Source organism: Alosa sapidissima, chromosome 7 (genome assembly GCF_018492685.1).
Source record: "Alosa sapidissima isolate fAloSap1 chromosome 7, fAloSap1.pri, whole genome shotgun sequence".
Classification (NCBI taxonomy): domain Eukaryota; kingdom Metazoa; phylum Chordata; class Actinopteri; order Clupeiformes; family Clupeidae; genus Alosa; species Alosa sapidissima.
In genome coordinates, this window is record NC_055963.1 from 10,252,041 (window position 1) to 10,273,934 (window position 21,894).

At 42.0% G+C, this 21,894-nt stretch overlaps 4 protein-coding genes across 7 annotated transcripts in view; 3 read left to right on the forward strand and 1 right to left on the reverse strand.

Moving 5' to 3' along the window:
* The first annotated feature begins 319 nt into the window (after window positions 1-319).
* Window positions 320-3,082, forward strand: LOC121714298 (troponin C, skeletal muscle-like). The gene is made up of 6 exons (XM_042099594.1): window positions 320-456; window positions 1,619-1,670; window positions 1,783-1,926; window positions 2,057-2,171; window positions 2,256-2,392; window positions 2,510-3,082. The coding sequence occupies exons 1-6, from the start codon at window positions 454-456 to the stop codon at window positions 2,539-2,541; spliced, it is 483 nt and encodes a 160-aa protein (XP_041955528.1). The 5' UTR covers window positions 320-453; the 3' UTR covers window positions 2,542-3,082.
* Window positions 3,083-3,781: 699 nt separating this feature from the next.
* On the reverse strand, window positions 3,782-4,592 carry taf13 (TATA-box binding protein associated factor 13). Its single transcript, XM_042099595.1, has one exon. It carries the CDS (start codon window positions 4,428-4,430, stop codon window positions 4,056-4,058), a length of 375 nt encoding a protein of 124 aa, XP_041955529.1. The 5' UTR covers window positions 4,431-4,592; the 3' UTR covers window positions 3,782-4,055.
* Window positions 4,577-10,994, forward strand: slc35c2 (solute carrier family 35 member C2). Of its 4 annotated transcripts, XM_042099588.1 has the most exons (11): window positions 4,577-4,674; window positions 4,773-4,806; window positions 5,606-5,807; window positions 5,961-6,111; window positions 6,762-6,825; window positions 7,084-7,156; window positions 7,713-7,881; window positions 8,677-8,760; window positions 9,256-9,431; window positions 9,816-9,942; window positions 10,312-10,994. In XM_042099588.1, the coding sequence occupies exons 3-11, from the start codon at window positions 5,697-5,699 to the stop codon at window positions 10,434-10,436; spliced, it is 1,080 nt and encodes a 359-aa protein (XP_041955522.1). In that variant the 5' UTR covers window positions 4,577-4,674; window positions 4,773-4,806; window positions 5,606-5,696; the 3' UTR covers window positions 10,437-10,994. The 4 variants fall into 4 exon arrangements, with proteins under 4 accessions (XP_041955522.1, XP_041955525.1, XP_041955523.1 ...); XM_042099591.1 differs by lacking the exon at window positions 4,773-4,806 and having other exon boundaries at window positions 4,655-4,674; XM_042099589.1 differs by lacking the exon at window positions 4,577-4,674 and having other exon boundaries at window positions 4,718-4,806.
* Window positions 10,995-12,338: 1,344 nt separating this feature from the next.
* LOC121714300 (collagen alpha-1(XIV) chain) overlaps window positions 12,339-21,894 on the forward strand; it is a 49,185-nt gene continuing 39,629 nt past the window's right edge. The window contains 3 exon segments of the mRNA XM_042099596.1: window positions 12,339-12,568; window positions 16,452-16,565; window positions 19,080-19,184. Of these exon segments, the coding sequence (XP_041955530.1) occupies window positions 16,478-16,565; window positions 19,080-19,184 (193 nt within the window). The 5' untranslated portion in view covers window positions 12,339-12,568; window positions 16,452-16,477.

The following is a 21,894-nucleotide window of genomic DNA, read 5'->3' on the forward strand; positions in this document are numbered from 1 at the left end:
GAGACACATACATGTTGGTAAAGTGGGCTTGTAGGCTGCTAAATTGATCAGAATCCAGCATGCATTTATCAATAACTGGATTCCTTTTTATATGTCCAATTTATTTATCCAATTTTATTTTCAATCTGTAAACCTCTGATTCCGTTCTAAATATGCTCTCTGTTTATATTGAATGTCTGAACCAAATCTCAAAACGTTATAGAGCAATTGCAACTACTGTTGTACAAAATAAAAATTTCGATTGGCTTGTAGGCAACCAAGAACCCTAAAAGTTCAAGATTCTAAATCTGGAGGCCTGGGTACGCCAGGGGGCGTGTCTTAAATGCTCGGTTTTAAGTGAGTCTGAACTGTCACTTGACGTCTAGTCTATCTGTTGAGGTGCACACGGATTGACCACTCCTTTTGGGCTTATTTCGTGGATATTAAGGGGGAAAACTAATCCACTTGCCTACCATGGTAAGTAGGCATAATAACACAGTCAGCGTCGACTTTGTTTGTAAAAGCATGAGAAACAGCCTTGAATGCAGTTGGCTATGTGGAATAATACCAGAGGAAATTAACAGATGTTGGCTTCTTAGAATTAAATAGGCCTATGGAAAACCTTAATAACACAACAGGAAACTGTACAGAGATAATATGGAATACCCATGGAAGCAATGATTGCTTTAGTCATTTCAGCTTTTCATCGTTTATAAAAACTCTTGGTTAAAAAAGTGATAGATAAATAGATAGATAGATAGATAGATAGATAGATAGATACTTTATTGATCCCCAAGAGGGAATTCAAGGAATATACCGACCAGATGGATTTCATACGCTTTTGTATTGCCTAATTAGCCTATATTCTTGCTGTTACCTTTTAATTGGTTGTCGAGGTCTAATTAAAGTAGTTCTGAATAAAACAAGCATGAATATAGTGGACATATAGTGGATCAATAAAGTATCTATCTATCTATCTATCATTTGAGGTTGGTCAATTAACGCCAGCGGTTGAAGGAGAGAAAGCACGGATCTAAAAGGAAGTCTGTCAGAGTCGTTTGTGTGGCCCATGCTGATTACTTGCTTGGGCTACACATTCCAAGGATTGTGTTTCGGAATTACCATGTACAGTCACTGGCTGCGGGGATTATTCGCCTAGCCTTAAAATAGCCAATAACTTGCAGTAGGTGTCGGATGAACCAGCAGCCTCACCAATGGTTTCTATGACAATTTATGAAAGGCCAGTGCCGATAAATTATGCAAAGCTGAAAAAGCACGGTGGGCAATTCCACGGAAAATTGACTTTTTGTCACATCCATAACGCCATTGAAATACCTTGGCATTTGTATGATATGAATGACAACTTTCATTTTTCTTCATGTTTTTCTCATTTACATTCTTCAGCCAAAAATAGCAAATGCTCAAATTTCATGTAATCATGCACATCGTACCACACCATCACATTTTATTGGCGTTATGGATGTTACAAAAAATGCATGCAATTTTGCATGGAATTGCCCCGGTGTTCTAATTGTTAGTATAGTGTGTTGCGTAATGACTTATTTTATGGTTTGTCGGTTGGTTAGCTAAGGCTAAATCAAACAACAATAATGACAAACACTTAAATGTTATTTTGTAGACTGACGCGCAACAGGAGGCCCGCTCATACCTGAGCGAGGAGATGCTTGCTGGTGAGTGTATCAAAGAAAACATGAATTTAAAAAAGATTGTACGTATGTAAACATATCTGTGATGATAATAGGCTACATTATGTTGTTAACACTTCGTTGTTGACCCTGGTAGAGTTCAAGGCTGCCTTCGACATGTTCGACACTGATGGTGGCGGTGATATCAGCACCAAGGAGTTGGGTCAAGTCATGAGAATGTTGGGTCAGAACCCAACCAGAGAGGAGTTGGAAGAAATCATCGAGGAGGTCGATGAGGACGGTGAGAAGACACATATTTCGTTGATAAAACATTAAAGGCTTGGCTTACACTCACTCACGTTTATCTGTAGTGCGATGTTAGGCCTACAATGTGGGCCTTGTTTGTAAATGGATGACTGTATGACCTTCAGGCAGCGGTTCCATTGACTTCGAGGAGTTCTTGGTCATGATGGTGAGGCTCCTAAAGGAGGACCAGGCCGGCAAGAGCGAGGAAGAGTTGGCAGAGTGCTTCCGTGTGTTTGACAAGTAGGTCACTCTGCATAGACTATGTGTGGTATGTTGCTTACTTTTTGGAAGCAGGCTCTTTCATAACACCTGTTGTCTCTTTAGCAACGGTGATGGATACATCGACAGAGATGAGTTTGCTGAGATCATCCGCAGCACTGGTGAGTCCGTTACAGAAGAAGAGATTGATGAGCTGCTGAAGGATGGAGACAAGAACGCTGATGGCATGCTGGACTTTGATGGTAATTCACCCTTTTTACATGCTTTGAATGCTTTTAATTACTTTCAATTGAAGGTATTATGTCTGTATACTATGAAGTGGTTAGTAATTGTGGCTTGTGGATTTTGCTCTTTTTCAGAATTCCTCAAGATGATGGAGAACGTGCAGTAAAACACTCACGGACATTCCTCTTCCCCGTTACCCTCCTGCCAACCAACCAGTCCTCTCACACCCACTTATGCCCCTTACTGCCCTTATGTACTGGTCCATTACCTCCTCCCCCTTCATCTTGACTCAGCTAGTCCTCAACAGACAGATTGACACCCGGATGGGGCTATCCAACACTCTGGGGGCCATTTATTTTCTTGTGACAGAAATGTTCATACGGTTGCGTCAGTGACCCGCATGTTTAAAGACCCAAGGAGCCAGGTTGTGACAGCCCCACGGGAGAACGCTTAGTACATCGAGAGCGCACACCATCAAAAATTTCCCCAACATTGCTGGGCGTTTAGTCTAGACATAGACTAAATCGGCAGCTCGCTATCGCTGCTTAGACCAATGCCAAAGCCTCAATAATTTCATCGTCACTAATAAATGCTTGACAGTACAAAATAAATAAATAAAACATGCTCATGTTTAGTTGGTCTAATGTTTGATGGTCTGTATGGTTTTGTTTTGAGGAATATCAATAAACATTATATATTTTTTTTTCCTTTTCTCTCCAAAGGTTTCATTGATCTCTAGTGACATTCCCTACTAACTTTTGTGACATTCCCAATCCATCTTTCGTTTCTGGATACATGCGTGGTAATCCGGTTCTTGCCTGTAGGCCTAAGACTTCTACACTTGTGTTGTCATCATAAACCAGGTCTTAGTCTTTTTTTTTAGGGTTTTTTTTTTCAGTTCAAAGTGTTGTGAATAATCTCTTCTTTTCTTCACATTTGAAAAATGTCGTCCTACAGGTATTCCTACAGGCACAATAACCATTTGCACTACACAATATAGGCTAGACATAAAACTTAACTTTGGAGCAAGTTGAAAAATGCTCCCAAACTCACAATGTAATTGTATGGCAAGGATTGAAAGCCATCCATATCACTGTCAAATCTTACATTTTCCTCAGCATATCTATGCCATCCCTAAATATACTGAAGCTTGGGGTTTATGTATCAAACATGAATGCATAAAAGTGTCAGGAAGGTGTTGTACTCTAATCACTCAGCATTTTTAAAATGTAGACAGTTTTATTTTGGAGACCAAGAACTACATTTACCCTAGTGGGCACATCACATTCGGACTGCAACATCTACTGCTTGACCACTGTTGTGCATAGAAGACAATGACATATGATAGCATAATCATACTGCATTAGGCCTATAACTTGGAAGGGCAATGAAACTAATATGAAACATTGGCAATAAAAGGAAGACATTTTAATTTCTTAAAAAAAAAAAAAGTGTTGGAAGGACGTTATTGTGAACAACAGGCTTGGTATGACAAATACCAGTCGAGCACGGAAAACTATGAAAGGCTTCTATTTGGCCTAAATGCCTGCGTCTCGGTCAAGAGCTTCCATCACCTTGAAGCTGAGTGACTGGCTGTGTGTGGCGGTTTGTGGGACTGTCAAAATAGATTAACCCTTATCACCACCACTCGTTGGTAATTTGAGGACCACCAGTATCCCATTACGAGCCATAATTCGCTTCGTCAAAAGCTTTGCGAGCCCTCTTCAGCTCTTCGTTCATAGTGAGAAGATCCTTCACTCTGGCGAACTTTCTTGGATCCTTACGAATGAGAAAGACAATGTCTTCAACTTGGACACGGCCTTGACGACCGATAGACATGGCTTTGTGGGTCATTTCAGTGATGAATTCGATCACAAGGTCCTCGAGAATGTCCACCGATTCGGTATACGGATTCTGATCATCTCCAAATCCGTACATCATGCATCGGAGTTCTTTAGAAAACAGTCTCTTTCTTTTGCCGTGGCCTGATTCAACACCGTTGCCTGCATCGTCGAAATCTTCATCAAAATTAGGGTCATCCTCCTCTTCGGCCATTCTAGAAAGCGGAGTCTGTAGTTACGTTCTGATTTGCAAAACCAAATTGAACAGTTACTTCATTAAAATGTTCTTTATCGTTACAGATTAGAGAACTCGCCGCTGAAGCGTATCCCGCAGCACAAACAAGCGGCAGTCTGTTTCTACGTCACATCCTGAAGTACTTCTGTAGTGGGCTGGAGTGTTAGTGCGTCGCCGCCACCTACAGTATTGGAGTGCGGATATGGCAAGCCAGTGTTAGAAGGTAAGTAGCCCTTTTGTTGCGTGAAAATCCACCCAAAACGTATTGCTTTGTTTTAGTCGCTGTTGCAATGTAATTTATTCCACCACTGTCTTTTACAGTTGCATACCCTTGCCAACGTCACGACAGTCTTGTGTAAGTAAAAATGTCCCAGCCTGCAGCAGTTCATGTGACAACTAGGTAGCTAACACGTTAGCAGTCTCACACAACACGTCAGAGAAGTAGTACGGTCAGAGTGGTCCCTCGCAAATTTAGATTCGTTGTTCTTTTTTTAGTTACTATTATGGCATGCAGTCGCCATTGACTCAAAAATTAGGAGAATATTTTGATAAGTTTTGAATTTCCCCTGGGGATCAATAAAGTATCTATCTATCTATCTATCTATCTATCTAACATTGGATCACTTAGTCGGTTAGGCTGCATGATTTCCTCTACATTTGGTAAGTTAATTAACCTGGTTAGCAGCAGCTACTGTAAGGGAGGGGATTGGTGGTGGCGGTCGGTTCCTTAGAGATATGTTGGAGCTTGACACTTATATGCTTCGTGTGATGCTCTCTTTTCGTCTTTGTTGTTATACTGGCTAAGCATTGTTCAAAGTCAACTTTGTCAAGTTTTATGACGCAACCATGTCAGTACTGTCAACATTACCACTAACTTTCGAACTTTACTTTATCAGTCGTTAAAGTGTTGCCTAGCTATCTATATAATTCACAAATCACATATAGACGAGCATGGTTAGTTTCTACAGCCATATTTAATTTATATAGAATGGTCGGCTCTGTTAGGCAGTTGTGCACAAACATGTCTCAACTCACACAGAACTAGTAGCGCGTGGTTGTACAACGCTGAACATGATGAGACTACCTTATCAACACAGTTATCGCCCAATACAAAACACTGCCTGTCTTTGTTGACGTGGCTGTCCTTTCCCCAGGTGTGATCACTGTAAAGGACTCAAGGACTGGGAGCCATGATACACATTGAGTGAAGCCCTCCTCCAAGAGAGGGCTGACAGGAGGGCCGTTATGGCGTTCCCCGTACAATTCCTATGCCGTGCGCTTCGCACCGTAGGATTGGTGCTTTTTTATTATGTCTTCTCTATTGGAATCACGTTCTATAACAAATGGCTCATGAAGGTAAGGCTTTGCATATTTATGCGTCTTGCTAAGGTACAAGCTATCTACATCTAGAATAGAGGAACACTTGCACATGACTCAAACTATAACTTTAATTTGTCCATCACTGGTATGTAGTGCTCTCCCCTTAAACTTGCTATTCATGTTTCCCAGGGCTTCCATTTTCCTCTCTTCATGACCCTAGTCCACTTGACCATAATATTTTGTCTCTCTGCCTTGACTCGTTCTGCCATGCAATGTTGGACGGGTAAACCAAGGGTTATGCTTAACTGGTCAGACTACGTCTACAAAGTGGCACCTACTGGTAAGACAGCCTTTTACTAATTCAGATGCTCCTCAGTTCCAAAAGTTGTTGAGCACAAAACAAAAGACACAGGAACCATAGCAACAGGGTCGCTGAATATGTCTTTTTCAGTGCCACAGTGCATGTTTTATCATTCTGTAGGGCTGCATTGAGCCCAAAGTCCAGACTGGCTTGAAAGGCCTTATCTGTGATTGCTTTAGTTTTCCACAAAGTGAAGGCTAGACCATGAACCAAGATATATACCTGTATGAAATGTTTGTAGGTGTAATCAGTTCCAGCACTTTAAGTGTATACATTTGGAAAGTTTATTAAGACAGATAAAAAGCTGCTCTATCTAAACATAGTTTATTCTGCCATCATGTTAATTTGAGTGATTAAAGATTAAATATAATAATACATCCTCTGTAATGTATGCACACTGCGCAAAACGCATGCTAAAATGGTCTCCTCAAGTGGTGCTGCTTCTACATGTCAATGTTTTTTTCTTGTATAAATGATAACCTCACATGATGGCAACATAATTGCTAAAATAGTACGACTCATAAGATTTGTGATGGTCATGACAGGGTGAAATTCGTTGTATGGTGTAAGCATTTGGCAACCATGTACCGGTACTGTTACTTACTCTCTGCTGTTCTTTTCTGCTGTAGCTCTGGCAACTGTGCTGGACATTGGGTTATCTAACTGGAGCTTTCTCTTCATTACCATCAGTTTGTAAGTAAGTGTGTGTGTGTTGTGTGTGTGTGTGTGTGTGTGTTGTGTGTGTGTGTGTTGTGTGTGTTGTGTGTGTGTGTGTGTGTTCTAAGGTGGAGAGTGCATGAAGGATAGAAAGTATTTACGAGTCAAATTCCAGAGAAATTAAAAAATAGATATGTTTTTTACAAGGCATCTGAACATACCTGTATTTTGCATCTTAGTTCACTGAACAAGCTAGGTCTGATGTGTCTTGTTTTGTGTTGCAATGTTCCACAGGTACACAATGACCAAGTCTTCCGCTGTCCTCTTCATCTTGCTGTTCTCGCTTCTCTTCAAACTTGAGGAGCCGGTAAGATATGTCATCACTGTGTCTACTAAATGTGTTTAAGGAAACTCATATAGCCAGCAGGTGATATTACATCTGATTAATGAACTTGTATTTGGGCAGAGAGTTTATGACAGAGTTGCTGTGCTAAACTTGTCGTGTTTTGATTAAATTACATTTAATTAATTTATGCTGGTTAAAAACAGGGATGCTGGTCTTCCTAATGGGACAAAAATTAAAGGATAGAAAAAGTGTTAATGTGTCTCCTACTCTAATTTCAAATGTCATAAGGTTCATTTCTGTTATGTGCTGCTGTTTGGAGTTATATATGTTGTATTTGGAGATTATCAGCTGTTGTAGTTGTATATGTTTGTATATGGATGGTTTTGTTCTGTTACAGCCTAAAATGTGTGAAGGCAATATTGCCTGAAGGCACTGCATCAAAGTGTGTGTGTGTGTATGTGTGTATGTTTGTGTGTTTGTGTTAGTAGAAATGATCAGAAATTATCTGATTTATCAAATAAATGAATGTTTTTGATGAATGTCTTTTTTTTTATTTTGTAACTACCCTGTTTGTCAGAATCCATTCCTCATTGTGGTGGTCCTGCTCATTTCGGGGGGTCTGTTCATGTTCACGTACGAGTCGACCCAGTTTAACCTGGAAGGGTTCATCATGGTCCTCCTCGCCTCCTTCATTGGTGGCATCCGTTGGACCCTCACACAGGTCCTCATGCAGAAAGCAGAACTGGGTGAGTAACCGGGTTCCACACTTGAGAAGATGTTGTGTTCCCTGTGCCAGAACGTGGTTGGAGTGTGGTGTGATGTAGGCGCGGCAGGGTAATATTTTGTCCCACAAGGAACAGAGAATAGTTCATTCCAGTTTTACCAGATCTTTAACCATTATTTCCTGTTACGCCAGTCCAAACTGTAACATTGTGACATTGTTGTTACAGTGATGTGCATTGGTGCCATTTCCCTCTGTCAGCATGGTTAACATGCTGGTTCTGTTGACCATGTTGACAGATGGTTCAGATGTTGACCATCTGTCAACATGGTCAACTTGGTGTTGTTGTCCTGAAAACACAACACTTCTGCTGCTCTTACATAACTTGCACCACTATGCCACTTTCTTTATTACTTAGGTCAAACAGAACTACCCAAGCCTTTTATTGGCCTGACTTTGCACTAGTATTTTATTGACTGTCCATGCACAATTTCAACCAAATTTTGCTGCTCTTATTTTTTCATTATTATATGTGCCCTCTTATTTACTTATTTACTTACTTTTTTGTTTACTTGAATGTTATGTTTGTCTGTGGACTTAAATTGGTAAAATGTCTTGTCTTCACCGTGGGATAGTGAGAAACGTAATTTCGATCTCTTTGTATGTCTGGAACATGTGAAGAAATTGACAATAAAGCTGACTTTGACTTTGACTTTGACTTTGACTTTAACATTGCTCTTTTGTTGACAGGTTGTTGTTGTTGTTATTATTATTATTATTATTATTATTATTATTATTAACATTGCTTTTCTGTTGACAGGTCTTCAAAATCCAATTGACACCATGTTCCACCTACAGCCTCTCATGTTCCTGGGGCTCTTCCCACTCTTCCTGTACAATGAAGGTTGGCTCTGGGTCCTATTTTTACTCTGTTAAAATCTGTATGTTTGCAAATGATCTTTTTTTATGTAATAGGGTTGACATGTATCGGCTTCTACACACAGTTGCGTGCGTTGCAGTGCTGGAGACGCATCCCATTCACTTTACATGGGCTCACGTCATCTGTTTCCGAACTGAATTGTGTGTCCGTTGCGTCGCGTTTCTCCCATCGCTCGTTATACCCGGTATACTTCAAGTCATTTGCATAGCTACTGTCGGGAACACCCACTGGCATGCTTTGACGGAACGCAACTGTGTGTAGAAGCCGTATGTGTCACCACAGATATTCACATACAGGTATATTTAAACTTTATTCATCTTACTTACATTAAGACGCCATAATTGAAGTGATTACCTGCAGACCTGAAACCATATTGATCACACATCGTTGTCATTTATTGTTTATCATTCTCTGCCCTGTGGCTGAAAAAAAATCAGCTGAGTTTTTGCCTGCTTTTAGGGTTGAGTCTGTGCACCTCGGAGAAGCTGTTCCGTGTGAATGAGCTGGCCCCTCTGTTGTACTCTCTGTCGACCCTGGCAGTGGGAGGCTCATTGGCCTTTGGGCTGGGCTTCTCCGAGTTCCTGCTGGTCTCGCGAACGTCTAGCCTCACTCTCTCCATTGCTGGGATATTCAAGGTGGGTCTGGGAGCCTTTTTACGTGTGGTCTTTATAGTATAGTAGTAGGCTATTCCCTAGGCTAGGCCTATGTTAGCCTATTGCACAGTTCAGGACAAGGGAGTTACCCAAGCAAGTTAACCCCAAATTAACACCACAATTGATGTTGGGGGTGTGGACCAGCTTTTACTCAGCACAAAACTCCCAGAAATCTTTGTGGCTGGATACATCAGTTTGTATCACCTAATTAAAAGCTGTCAGGCATCCAATAGATAGATCAGAGCATCAGCACCCAGCTCTTACTCTCCCTCTTATCTCTCTCTCTATCTATCTTTCTTTCTTTCTTTCTTTCTTTCTTTCTCTTTTTCTCTCTTTCTCTCTTCTTTCTCTCTCTCCACTATTTAGGAAGTGAGCACCTTGTTGCTGGCAGAGGTGTTCATGGGAGACAGAATGAGTCTGCTTAACTGGCTGGGCTTCTTTGTCTGTCTGTCAGGCATCTCTCTGCATGTTGGCCTTAAGACTTACTACAAAGGTAGGATGATCTTGATCTTGTATACGCCATGCGATTTTACAACAGGAAATGCTCACTAAAAAAGAACCCTGTTCAGAGAAAATAAGAATCATGTTTGCTGCTAGAAATGTTTGAACATATTTATGTACAATTTTTTTTCTGTACAAAAATTAGTACCGTATTTTCCGGACTATAAGTCGCACCAGTCAAAAAATGTGTCATGAAGAGGGAAAAAAAAAAAAAAAAAATATATATATATATATATGTATGTTGCACCTCAGTCTCAGGACCAGCCAGCAACTATGAAAAAAAGTGCGACTTATAGTCCGGAAAATACGGTAATTATTTTCTGTACTTATGTAAAGATGTCTATATGTCTATATTTTTAAGCTAAGGCACACTCTGTGAGGCAGCTGCCCTGTAAAGAAGGCCCTGAGATCGAGCTTCCTCTCCTACACCGGGAGGAGGAAGAGGATGTGTACGACGAAGATGAAGAGCAGGAGATCCTGCACTGAGCGCGAGTGAACACTGCTCAGTTTGTCGTTCGGTCTGCTTGCGCTTGAGCCCCACATAAAGATCTCCACAATGGAGGAGGATATTATGCGGGATCTTTCTCATCCCAAGAATGGTCACATTGACCACAGAGACTGTAAAACAGTACTGTACCTCAGCAAAGATGGTGCATTCTGTTAACTATGGACCTACTAGTATCTTCCCATGTCAGACATGATTTCTTAAAAATGGATTAAAGATGCACATGGGGAGCCTTACCACATTACTGAGATGACCAACTGACATGACAGTTGTTTGCCAATGGATGGGAGGGGAGTTGGGGTCAGTTACTACACTCCCGTGAAGTGTCAGAACCATTTTTTTGTGGCCTTTACGAATAGTTTACTAGAATAATCAGATTCTGTTCTGTTCTGTTTAGATGGAACACATGTTAGTTGATGAACAGCTGTGATTATTTGCTAAAGCTATGTCCAAACCATTAACTTAATTAATGAATTACACCTCGTTCACACAATTGTTTACATTTGTTGTTTGTGGATTTTATAAATGGGCTGTTTGCATTCGCTGCGTGATCCATACCACAGTCTCTACAGCACACCACCCTTGTCTTCCTGGCTCTGTGTCTCTTTGGGTATAAAGCACATCACTGACATGATTCTTGCTCCTCGCAATTAGATTCCACAAATCGGAAGAGAGAGGAGGTCTTGTACCTTTCCCTGCGGAGTGACGGCCGTGACGATTTCCGTTTAAAGGAGGTTTACTTTCATGCGGCAAGCATAGAAGAGCAATATAGAGAGCGAGGCAGCAGTTATAGATGGAGGAGATTATTAATTATACTAATATAGATTATAATTTGACTTGAGTTTGTGTAGGAAAATGAATCAACATGCGTACAGGGGTTGATTCATAAAGCAGCCGCAGGGACAAAGACACCCCAGAAGAGAAAGCAAGATGCCAAATTAACAACGCCAAGTTATTTTCAAAGCTGCTCTCATTTTTACTTATTGCAAATAGATAGATAGATACTTTATTGATCCCCAGGGGAAATTCAAGGTCTCAGCAGCAGCATACATACAACACAAACACATTCTTTAACATTAACAATTTTAAATGATGATGCAAACCCATCAGCCAATGCTGTTTACTTAGTCTGAGTGAAGAGAAAATATATTTGTTGAGTGTCCCTGCAGTCTGCTAAACTGGCACAGATGATGGTACTTTTTTTAGACTATGCATTTTATAAACAAGAGGGACTTACAGCTAGCTGGGAATGTTTTAAAAATTTGGCTCATATTTCAAGTTTTACTAAATATATTTGTTGTTTAAAAGAAGGGACTCTGCATTAAGTAGCTGATAACAAAAAAGATGATGACAGATTGGTTGCTAGGTGTGTAGCCTACACTGCTGTGTCACTAAGGGCCTTGAGTTTGATGTGATAAGCTACTGTGTTTTATGAGCTTACGGAAAAAAACACAAAAACAGGCTGTTCAAAAATAAAAACCTGTAGACACATTTCAAATATGCTATATCAAGTACATCGCATTGGTTTCTCGTAGTTTCTTCGCATGTCGTCATTCATTTGTAACATTTATGACTCCAGGAGTTTTTTTGGAAAGGTCATCATTACTGTACCGTTGTCCTGGTGAGTGCACTGCCTGCTGCTCACTGTGGGAGCGCAGTAGAGGCTAGCCTACTGCCCCCACCATTCTTTCAAAATTTTAACTGACAAAATTTTAGGCCTACATATTTTGAGAGTCATTTCACATAAATGACATAAGACCAGAATCAAGTGAAAAGATCATGCAGTTTCGGGAATGTCTGCAAAAAGGAATCAAAATGGCATGTCGCTCGCGCCGGGCGTTTGCTTTGTCTTTCGGAGACAAGTCACAACAGAGGGAGAAATTATTTCCCAGGAGAATTTATACCCTTCCCAAAAGTTACCCCGCCCATGTTCTTGTTGGAAACCCTGAAGACCCATATCAAATTTCACACCTAGTTCCTCTAGAGACAACGGTTGATAAGGGATCGACAGACACAAGAAGGTTGAACGCCTGTTGACACCCAGGTCTTTGGAATGCTCGGGACTTGGCCCGCACCGTCGGAATAAACTGCACGAGGAGACGTACGGCCTCAGGTAAATTCCCATTTGACTCATGGTGAATAAGGACCCATTCACAACGTACGCTAACTTTGAGGGCTGTGTGACAACATGTTGCGTACAACATCTGTTGTGGTAATGCGCCCACTGAGTTTTCATTGCAAGTGTAAAGATATAGCCTACTGTGTTCATGGATAGTCATGGTGATTGCATCTAGCCTGCATTGAATTAGGTTTATCAGCTTATGTATATGAAGATATGTAACAGCATGGTGAACCGCAAATACACAAATCCAGCTTTTTCTGGCCATTAGATCATCATGATAACTTTTACGCTCAGTACAACACTACACAATGTTAATTCTGCAGTGTCTCGTTGTAGGCAGATATTAGACCTACCTGCTGTTTATCTAAAGGGCCTATGCCTTAAACTCGTCTCCTGTCATTTTGAAACAAAGCTGTGGTCTAGTCTAGTAATCAACAGAAAAAGAACGGATTAAAAAAAAAGAAGAATGGATTTGGCGTGACATTTATTCTGTGTGCGTAAGAGCGTGTGATTCATGCTGATAGCGTGAGTGGCACGCCAAGTAAGTGAGAGTGTGTCGTTGTAGGCAGAGGCAGATATTAGACAATATACCTGATGTTGGTCTAAAGATGTGTTCCGTGTGCGTGAGATTGATGCTGACAGCGTGAGTGTCACGCCAGATGCGTGAGAGTTGGCAACCCTGGTCTCAGTCTGGTTGCTTTCATCTTCTAGACGTTAGTCTTTTCCAAGGGCGTAGGTTTGGTCTCAGCTTTGGTGGGGACACATCCCCAACTCCTGTTGTCACAATACCAACATTAGTGTTTCAATACCAATACTAAGTGAAGAATCTCAATTTCGATACTTTTGCGATTTTTTAAAACTTGATTTGGTTTGTGTGATTTGTGAGATCATTCACATCAGTGGCAATCATAGAATTTGATTGACCCTCCACACACACACACACACACACACACACAAACACAGACATACATAGAAAGTGATGGTTGTCATCAGTGTTGGGCAAGTTACTTCAAAATCGTATTATGTATTACTACTCATTACTGTACTTTCAAAGTAATTTGTTACATTATAATATGTATCTGAATTGTAAGGCATTACACTACTATTGTATTACTTTTGAGTTACTTTCACCAAAATATCTAGAAATATGAATTTGGAATTCTAAATGCAGTTTATTATGCTCAATGCAGCTCATTGTACTTCTAATGGAGGGTGATGTGGTATAACATAATGACTGAGCTAGGCTTAAGGCTAACAACAGTAGAATGCAATAGGCACAGTGATGGCTCATGATGCAATACAAGGAACAATCATAGCCAGAATTATGTTAAAAGCAGACCAAAGGTCAAAGCCTGGTCAATTGTGATAGAAATGCTGTAACTTAGGCTTAGGCCTACTCATTAAAATTAACAGAGAGCCCACTACCTGTATATTGCAACCCAAAACTTAGACATGTCAAGATTTCTGAAACATGTAATATGTATTTCAAATACAAAATAGTATTTTGTAATTTTTATTTTATTGGGTTGAAGGAAATGGCTCTGTATTTTGTATCAAAATACTTTATTGGTGTGTATTTTTGTATTTTAAAAATACTATGTGAAAAACACTAAAAAAAGTAGATACTACTTGATGAATAATTGGTAATTAGGCAACAATGGTTAATGTTTATCGCAATCAGCTAATGTGAGAACAGCTGTGTTCAACGACATTCACAGCTTTTCAGTGACGGCCTTTTGCTGAAGCATCAGCTCTGGTCTGAAGTATAAGTATAAATACTCTTTTGATCTCTGAATTTGGTCTCTGCATTTATCCCAATCTGTGAATTAGTGAAACACACTCAGCACACTACACAGTGAACACACAGTGAGGTACCCACTAATCACGGCGCAGTGAGCTGCCTGCAACAACAGCGGCGCTCAGGGAGCAGTGAGGGGTTAGGTGCCTTGCTCAAGGGCACTTCAGCCGTGCCTACTGATCGGGGTATGAACCGGCAACCCTCCGGTCACAAGTCCGAAGCGCTAACCAGTAGGCCACGGCTGCCCTGAAGCACTGGTGTGAAGTCGTACGCAAGTAAAGATGAGCAAGGTTACCTGTGCAAGTTCACATAAGGACACCGGCAAAGGCAACAATGTCCTTTTATATCCAAGCCAATTAACAGAAAAAATGTCAGATATCTCAATGAACCACAATGACATCAATAGATGGTAAGGTGTTGAGTGTGTTTGAATTCCCTTCCTTGTAGCATCCTTTTCTGCATTGCACAGTGGGGAGAAGTTCACCTTGTTTAATTAAATAACAATTATATTTCCTTATTAGCTGCATACTTGAGGTTGGAGATATTAAGGCAAGTCAAGTTTCTCACATACTGGAAGTTCAAGATATACAGCCTTATGATTTTCTTATTCAGTTCTACACTGGACTTGAATTACGAAATTCGGCACAGATACACAATTATGATTTTGGCCTATTGATTATAATGTGGTTAATTGTAAGTATAAGTATATTTTAATCTCTGCATTTAAGAAAATATAATCTCTGCATTTATCCCAATCCGTGAACCAATCCGTGAATTAGTGAAGCACACAGTGAGGTGAAGCACACACTAATCCCGGCGCAGTGAGCTGCCTGCAACAACAGCAGCCCTCGGGTAGCAATGAGGGGTCGGGGTTCGAATCGGCAACCCTCCGGTTACAAGTCCGAAGCGCTAACCAGTAGGCCACGGCTGCCGAATTGAAAGCTCTGTCAGTCAAATTCAATATCAAAATGTTTTACTTTGGCCTTTTATGGGGTATGTATTGGCAGACAGCCCTGGTAACTTACCACTGCAAAGTAGCCTGTGCATTGGCATTCTCCATGCGTGTAGCCTGCGTGTCAGATAACCCTGACGTTTGTTGTATTGTCGTGCTGGTTGTCGGAATGATCAGCAGTACAAATAAGTTCGCTAAAATATTGGTGGGGACAATTTTGTCATCTTAAAATTTTGATTAGGACTAGTCCTTAGCGTCCCACCCTAAATCTACGCCCATGGTCTTTTCTCTATTACTTTAAATCAGAAGGAAATAGTAGGTCTGAAGCTTATGATGTCAGAACTTAAGTTATGTGATTTCGCATTGCAGCCATTAATCATTGTGACACTCCATACACTCTTGAAACTTTGTGGTTCACCTCTTGTTGGTTATTCTCTGACTCACCCACACATTCAGACATAAAACAGCTGTTAAATAATGTTTGTCTTGTAATTAGTTAAAGTGGCGTTCCTAATGACAACTCTTTGGAAGGGAAGCTCCTTTTGACTCTTGCACAAATGTATGCTCCATGAGGCAAATTATGTGTCCACGCTGTAATTACATTTGTGTGGCTACATTAAAAAACCACCTGTGCTTCAGATCATGTGCACTCACCCACAGGTTCCCTTGGGAAAACAGGTTGTTTCATAGGACAGCAAGTGCTGGTCTCAATGGGACCACAAAATACTGTGCAGTGTCATGATGTATTTGTTGATACTATTGAGTTTTGGTCCACACACCTCTGTAGCCTACTCACCTCCAGCCACAGTGATGTCTTAGACCAAATTCTGAATAGGGAAAGGCATTTTATAATGTTCTGTGTGTGCCTATCATGCCTGATAGTAAGTTGCAGGTGCCCCTGTCATTCATATTTAATCCGTAACAGTTTACAGTATGTCTGACTTACCTGACCCTTATAGTATGTTTCTGTGGTGGACCTGATTAAACACCTTTTTATACAACAAGTCTTTAACATATATGCTCCATTTGCTGCCGTTCAATAACCCTTGAAAGGTGTCTTTACAACCCTCAGATTAAGTCTACTTTGGCTGCAGTGTGCTTGAAGTGTCAATTCATTTTTACAGGTTTATATGATCTTCAGTGTACCATCATGTGCAGACATCTGTCATCTGTGTCATGGCTTCCGCTGCCTATACTTGGAACAGTTCTTATGCTGATCACCGGAGTTAGCTCTCAAGGTAACATTACGATGTCTGTCAGCACTGCCTCATGCTTCCATACTGCACTGCACTCTGTTAACAGATGGCTCATCTCTGTATTGAAGACCACTCTACTACATCATAGAAGACCATGTATTAGAATAATTAGATGGTTTGTCTTTCTTTATACTGGAAACCCTAACCCTAGATGGCCAGTCACTCTCTCATACACACACACACACACACACACACACACACACACACACACACACACACACACACACACACACACACACACACACACACATCTGGCTTTGGTCCTGTGGACCATGATCCTTTCATGGAATTAATTACACCCAGACACTCATAGAGCATCTCTAAATGTTATTGTTATCTTTGAGTACTTGCCAGAGCAAGCATTAGCACATCAGCTTTATCAGAGTTTGGATGGACAGAGCTCCAAGATTATGTGGCAGACAACAATAACAACAATCATTGCTAATCTGTCCTGTAGCATGTACACACACCCAAACACACATTTTTGAAACCCAAACGTTTCTCATGTAAAAACAATGAAGATATGCAAGACACTCGTGTTTAATTATGCGTGACAGACACAGTTAACAGTTATTGCATGATTTATGCTCTGTTAAACAGTAATATTATTCCTGAAGGGCTTCAATTACTGGAGACCTTAGATGAGCGTTTTTGGAATGCCCATTTACTATATGTTAGATTCTCTACTACGCCACAATGCTCTTTAATTGTGGTGAGAGCCTCAGGGTTTTAGCTCTCTAATTGTCAGGCATTGTTGTTGTTTGCGGGTGTGCGGAAGCCAGCGAAGTTCAGATTGCCTCTGATCCTCTGCCACTATTCCAGAGGCTGGGGTTCTTCAAAGTTGCCATGGACACAGCATTAACCCTCAACTGTACCCCCTCCCCACCACAACTACAGACAGACAGACACACACACACACACACACACACACACACACAAAAACATACATACAGGCACACAAACTCCCGCCTCCCCTCCTCACCCCACCCAAACACACACAGACTGTCTAAATGAGGATAGGACTTGAAAGACTACACTTGAGTCAAGACAAAGATGCCTTCACTCTCTGCCGGCAGACAACATCCTGCTCCCTTGTCCTCCCCCTCGCTCTCACCCTCCGCCTGTTACCCTCCCCCTCTTACCCCGCCTGGGCCCTGACGTCACCCCACAGGCGGTGTCTTAAATCTAACGCTCCTGTCACTATAACCCCCCAAACCCCACGGCCGCCCCACTTCAGGGCCCCCCTCGAAAACGGATGTCCTGTGCCCGTGACTCTGCCCCCTCGTAACCCCGGGCGACAGCATAAGGCCCGCTTTGAGCCACGCGCGACAGCTGGAGAGAAGAGGGGGCCGCGGTACAGGCGAGGCATGAAAAGGCAGATTGTTGGGGAATGCCATGTGGAACTTATGCAGATGGGCCACAGACAAGGGAAGGGTTGAGCGAGAGAATGGAGAGGCGAGGGATGAGAGGGCAGGAGGGGGGGGGGGGGTGGCAAAACCAGAGACTTGAGATGTTTTACAACTTCTGGAAGGATGGTGGAGAGGAGGGGGTGGCAGAAGGGCTTTGAGATATTCTTGGTGGATGGCTTTGATGTCCAAGACCCCCGAAGCCTCCACTTGGCCCCATCACACTGACCTCGCTTTCTATGGATCTCCCTGTCAGTTATTATCATCTGCCACAAGTCCCAGGGTACAGACACACAACCCATTTATTCTTGCCATCAGAGCTCCTGTTTTGCTGGCCTAGTTTAACTCCTGTCTACTGTATCTTAACTGATGTATGTGTTGACCACAGACTAATGTGATTCCAAGTTAAATTAGTGTAATCCAAGTAAAGAGTGTAAAAAAATTCTCACATTAGCTCCTATTTTGTGTGATTTTTGTGTCATAAGCATACATGCATATGAAAGTATGTGTAAGTGGTGTTTGCCTTTCTTGTCTTCAGTGCTCCGCATATAGCCGCTGAGTGAGTGCAGTCCCTTATGTTCAACTGACAAGCACTCAATTAACAATGGATTTCGTTAAGTGACGCCGACAAAAATAGACCCGAATCGATGCGGTGGCGGCAGCAGCGTTCGATGCTGGTGTGCGGTGTTGTATTGAAAACAATGGAATCTAATGTAATCAAGTTTTTAAAAGCGGAATGCGGCGCACTCATGTCAGTGCCTATGTGCGGAGCACTTTCATGTGCTGTAGCTGTAATGTGATGTTATCGATGTCTCAGTTGATGCTAGACAGAGCTTCCTCCTAATGCTCCTCTCTATCAAAGCATTCTCTTGTTAATCAGGGCCGCATGGAGCTCATTACAGTAGTGATTTGTTGGCAAGTGGTATCTAACAACCTCAAATCCATCAATCTCCAATCTCTGTGGGAAACCACAACCACAATCACAAAGACATCCAGATTCAATGACTTGGATCCCACAATGTAAGCAGCGTGTTTGTGTGTGTGTGTGTGTGTGTGTGTGTGTGTGTGTGTGTGTGTGTGTGTCCCACAGGCCGGCTAAAACTAACTGTGCTGTCTGAGGATCGACTGCAGATGAAGTGGAAAGAAGCGGACGGACCAGTTCAGGGCTACAAGGTCCGAGTGCGTCCGATTTCGGGTAAGACATACTCACATAACCCTCAGCCCTCGAGCCTAGCCATGCACCTGAGAACCCCAGATGCAGGTCTTCATGAAGAATGTCCGCATGATGAAAAAATATTGACCACTAAACTGTCTCTATACCTGGTTTTGGTGGGTCAGTTGTTGATTGACAGCCTGTTGCAAATGTCAACACCTCCGTGATCAGTCAGTTATGGGGGTCGGTAGGTCATCCGTGGAATGTTTATGACCCAGCAGATAGAATCAGTGGCTAAGCTACGTCTGCTACATCTTCCCATGACTCTTGGCCTGACCCTCACGCCTTTTTACTGGTTGAGGGGGGAGGGCAGGCTGTGCACGGACTTCGAACCTTCTAACCTGATGAGAGCAGTGGTTCTCCACCTGAGGGTCAGGAACCCCATTGGGGGTCACAAGATAATATTTGGGGTCGCCAGAGTGTGTAAAAATAACATATTTTAATTTACATTAAGCCATCACTTTTCATCCATTTTGTCTAATTTCCATTACCATTTCTAACACAAATGCATAGAAGCAGCGTTGTTGTTCAGGCAGTTTTGCTTTGTTTAAGTGTCAGTAAACTGGCAAAAGGAAATTCAGCCTTTGTAGGCTTTGTGGTCCATTAGCAGTGCATTGTTGTTTATGGTCAGGAATTGCTGTTATGAACATAACGGTGTCCTAGGTATTTGTAACATATGTGATTGTAAACCACCACCATCCACCACGTATGGATATGGGTTTTCAGAAAAAGTAGACTTATTCCAACTCAAAGACTCCAATCTAAATCGAATCTAGAAGTACAGCAGTAAAGCTAAAATGGAAATTGTTATTCTGTCTGTGGACAAAAAAGTGCAGGGAGTTTGCAGGGTGGGGTTGGGGGTCGCGAACACCAACCTGATTATTCTGGGGGGTCATGACTCATAAAATGTTGAGAACAATTGGATCATTCCAATTGGAATTGGAGGATTCCAGCATTCATGCTGATTCAGTTTGTGTATGTGTAATTCTCTTGGAGGTGAGGGAGGTTATGACCATTGTTAAATTTTAGGGATTCATCAATTGTGAAATTCTGGGCCAATTCAGATACCGGTGTTAATAGTAACTTGCCCAATAACCGATACCAATATGCTTTTGTTTGTTTGTTTGTTTGTTTGTTTGTTTGCTTTGTTTTGTTTTGTTTTGTTTACCATTTAGTATCAAGAAAACAGTCTTTCAGTCTTTCATAGCACTATCTCTGAATAGTTTGCACATTCTATTTAGCCTGTCCAGAATTGATTGGACATAGCAGATGAACTTCACCAACTGCCATCGGTAGATGTCATATTCTTTGCTGATAGGGTGATTGATACCAGTCAACTAGGCAAATATCAGCCAATCCTGATGACAGGCTGATATATAAGTATAAGTATATATACTTTTTTGATCCCGTGAGGGAAATTTGGTCTCTGCATTTAACCCAATCGGTGAATTAGTAAAAACCCACTCAGCACACAGTGAGGTGAAGCACACACTAGTCCCGGCGCAGTGAGCTGCCTGCTTCAACGGCGGCGCTCGGGGAGCAGTGAGGGGTTAGGTGCCTTGCTCAAGGACACTTCAGCCGCGGCCCACTGGTCGGGGCTTGAACCGGCAACCCTCCGGTTACAAGTCCAGAGTGCTAACCAGTGGGCCACGGCTGCCCCCCCATATGTGCAGTCGTAGTGCCCTTTCTAATCACCCAGAAAGCCATTTCTACAGGAGGGTTGGCCTGATTTGCTGCTTTGCCATATCCTCTCATGACCCAAACAAAAATTCCTGAAGACCTGAGATTAGCAGGAAGTGACTCTGTAGATGGTGGTAAATATATGCGGAACTGTCTGCCAATGAAGTGCACCTTTGCACATTGTTTTCACAAGTGTGAAGTTAACTAATTAGGCATGGGTCAATGGCAGATGGTGGGGGTTATACTGTAGATTATGGTGTGAGTCACAAATCAGTAATTTCTCTTTGAACTTGTGGATATAACTTTTGAACTATGGTAAATAAATCAACGACATGTCACCCCACTGCAATCATCTGCAACCACCTGTGCCTACAAGCTGCACCATACAGGGATAGAAACATGAGTAGTGGAATAGCAAAAGCTGGATAGATGAGTTATGCTGCTGTGGTGCATTCTTTTCGCATGGTGTCAGACGCTTGTCTGCGGGCGGGCGAGGGGAGCTCAAAGGTGTTACAGACTGACAATAATAGAATGTGGTAGAGACGAGATAGGCATCCAGCCAGCGTGCCTCCGCCCTCCCCCTCTCAACCTCATACTCTATACTGTCATCTCCTTTATTCACATCCTCTTATTATCCTCACTCCCCCTCTTTCTCTCCCTCTCTCTCTCTCTCTTTCTCTCTCTGTCTGTCTCTCTCTCTTTCTTTTGGTCTCTCTCTCGCTCTCTCTCTCTCACTGTCTCGCCTTCTCTCCTTCTCTGTTGTTTTCCATCCTGCCTGCCCTTTTCTCTTCCTCTTTTCTATTTCTCCTCTCTTCTTTTCTCTTCACAGTCTTTCTACTCCTCTCTGTCCAGTTCCCTCTCTCTTTTCTCTTCTCCCATTTCTCCCTTCTTCTCTCTTCGCCTCATCCTTGCACAATCTCCCCTCTTGTCTCTTATCTCCTTCTCATCTCATCTCTCTCTCTCGCTCTTTTTGCTCAGTCCATACAGGCCTGTTGGGAAACCACACGGAAAA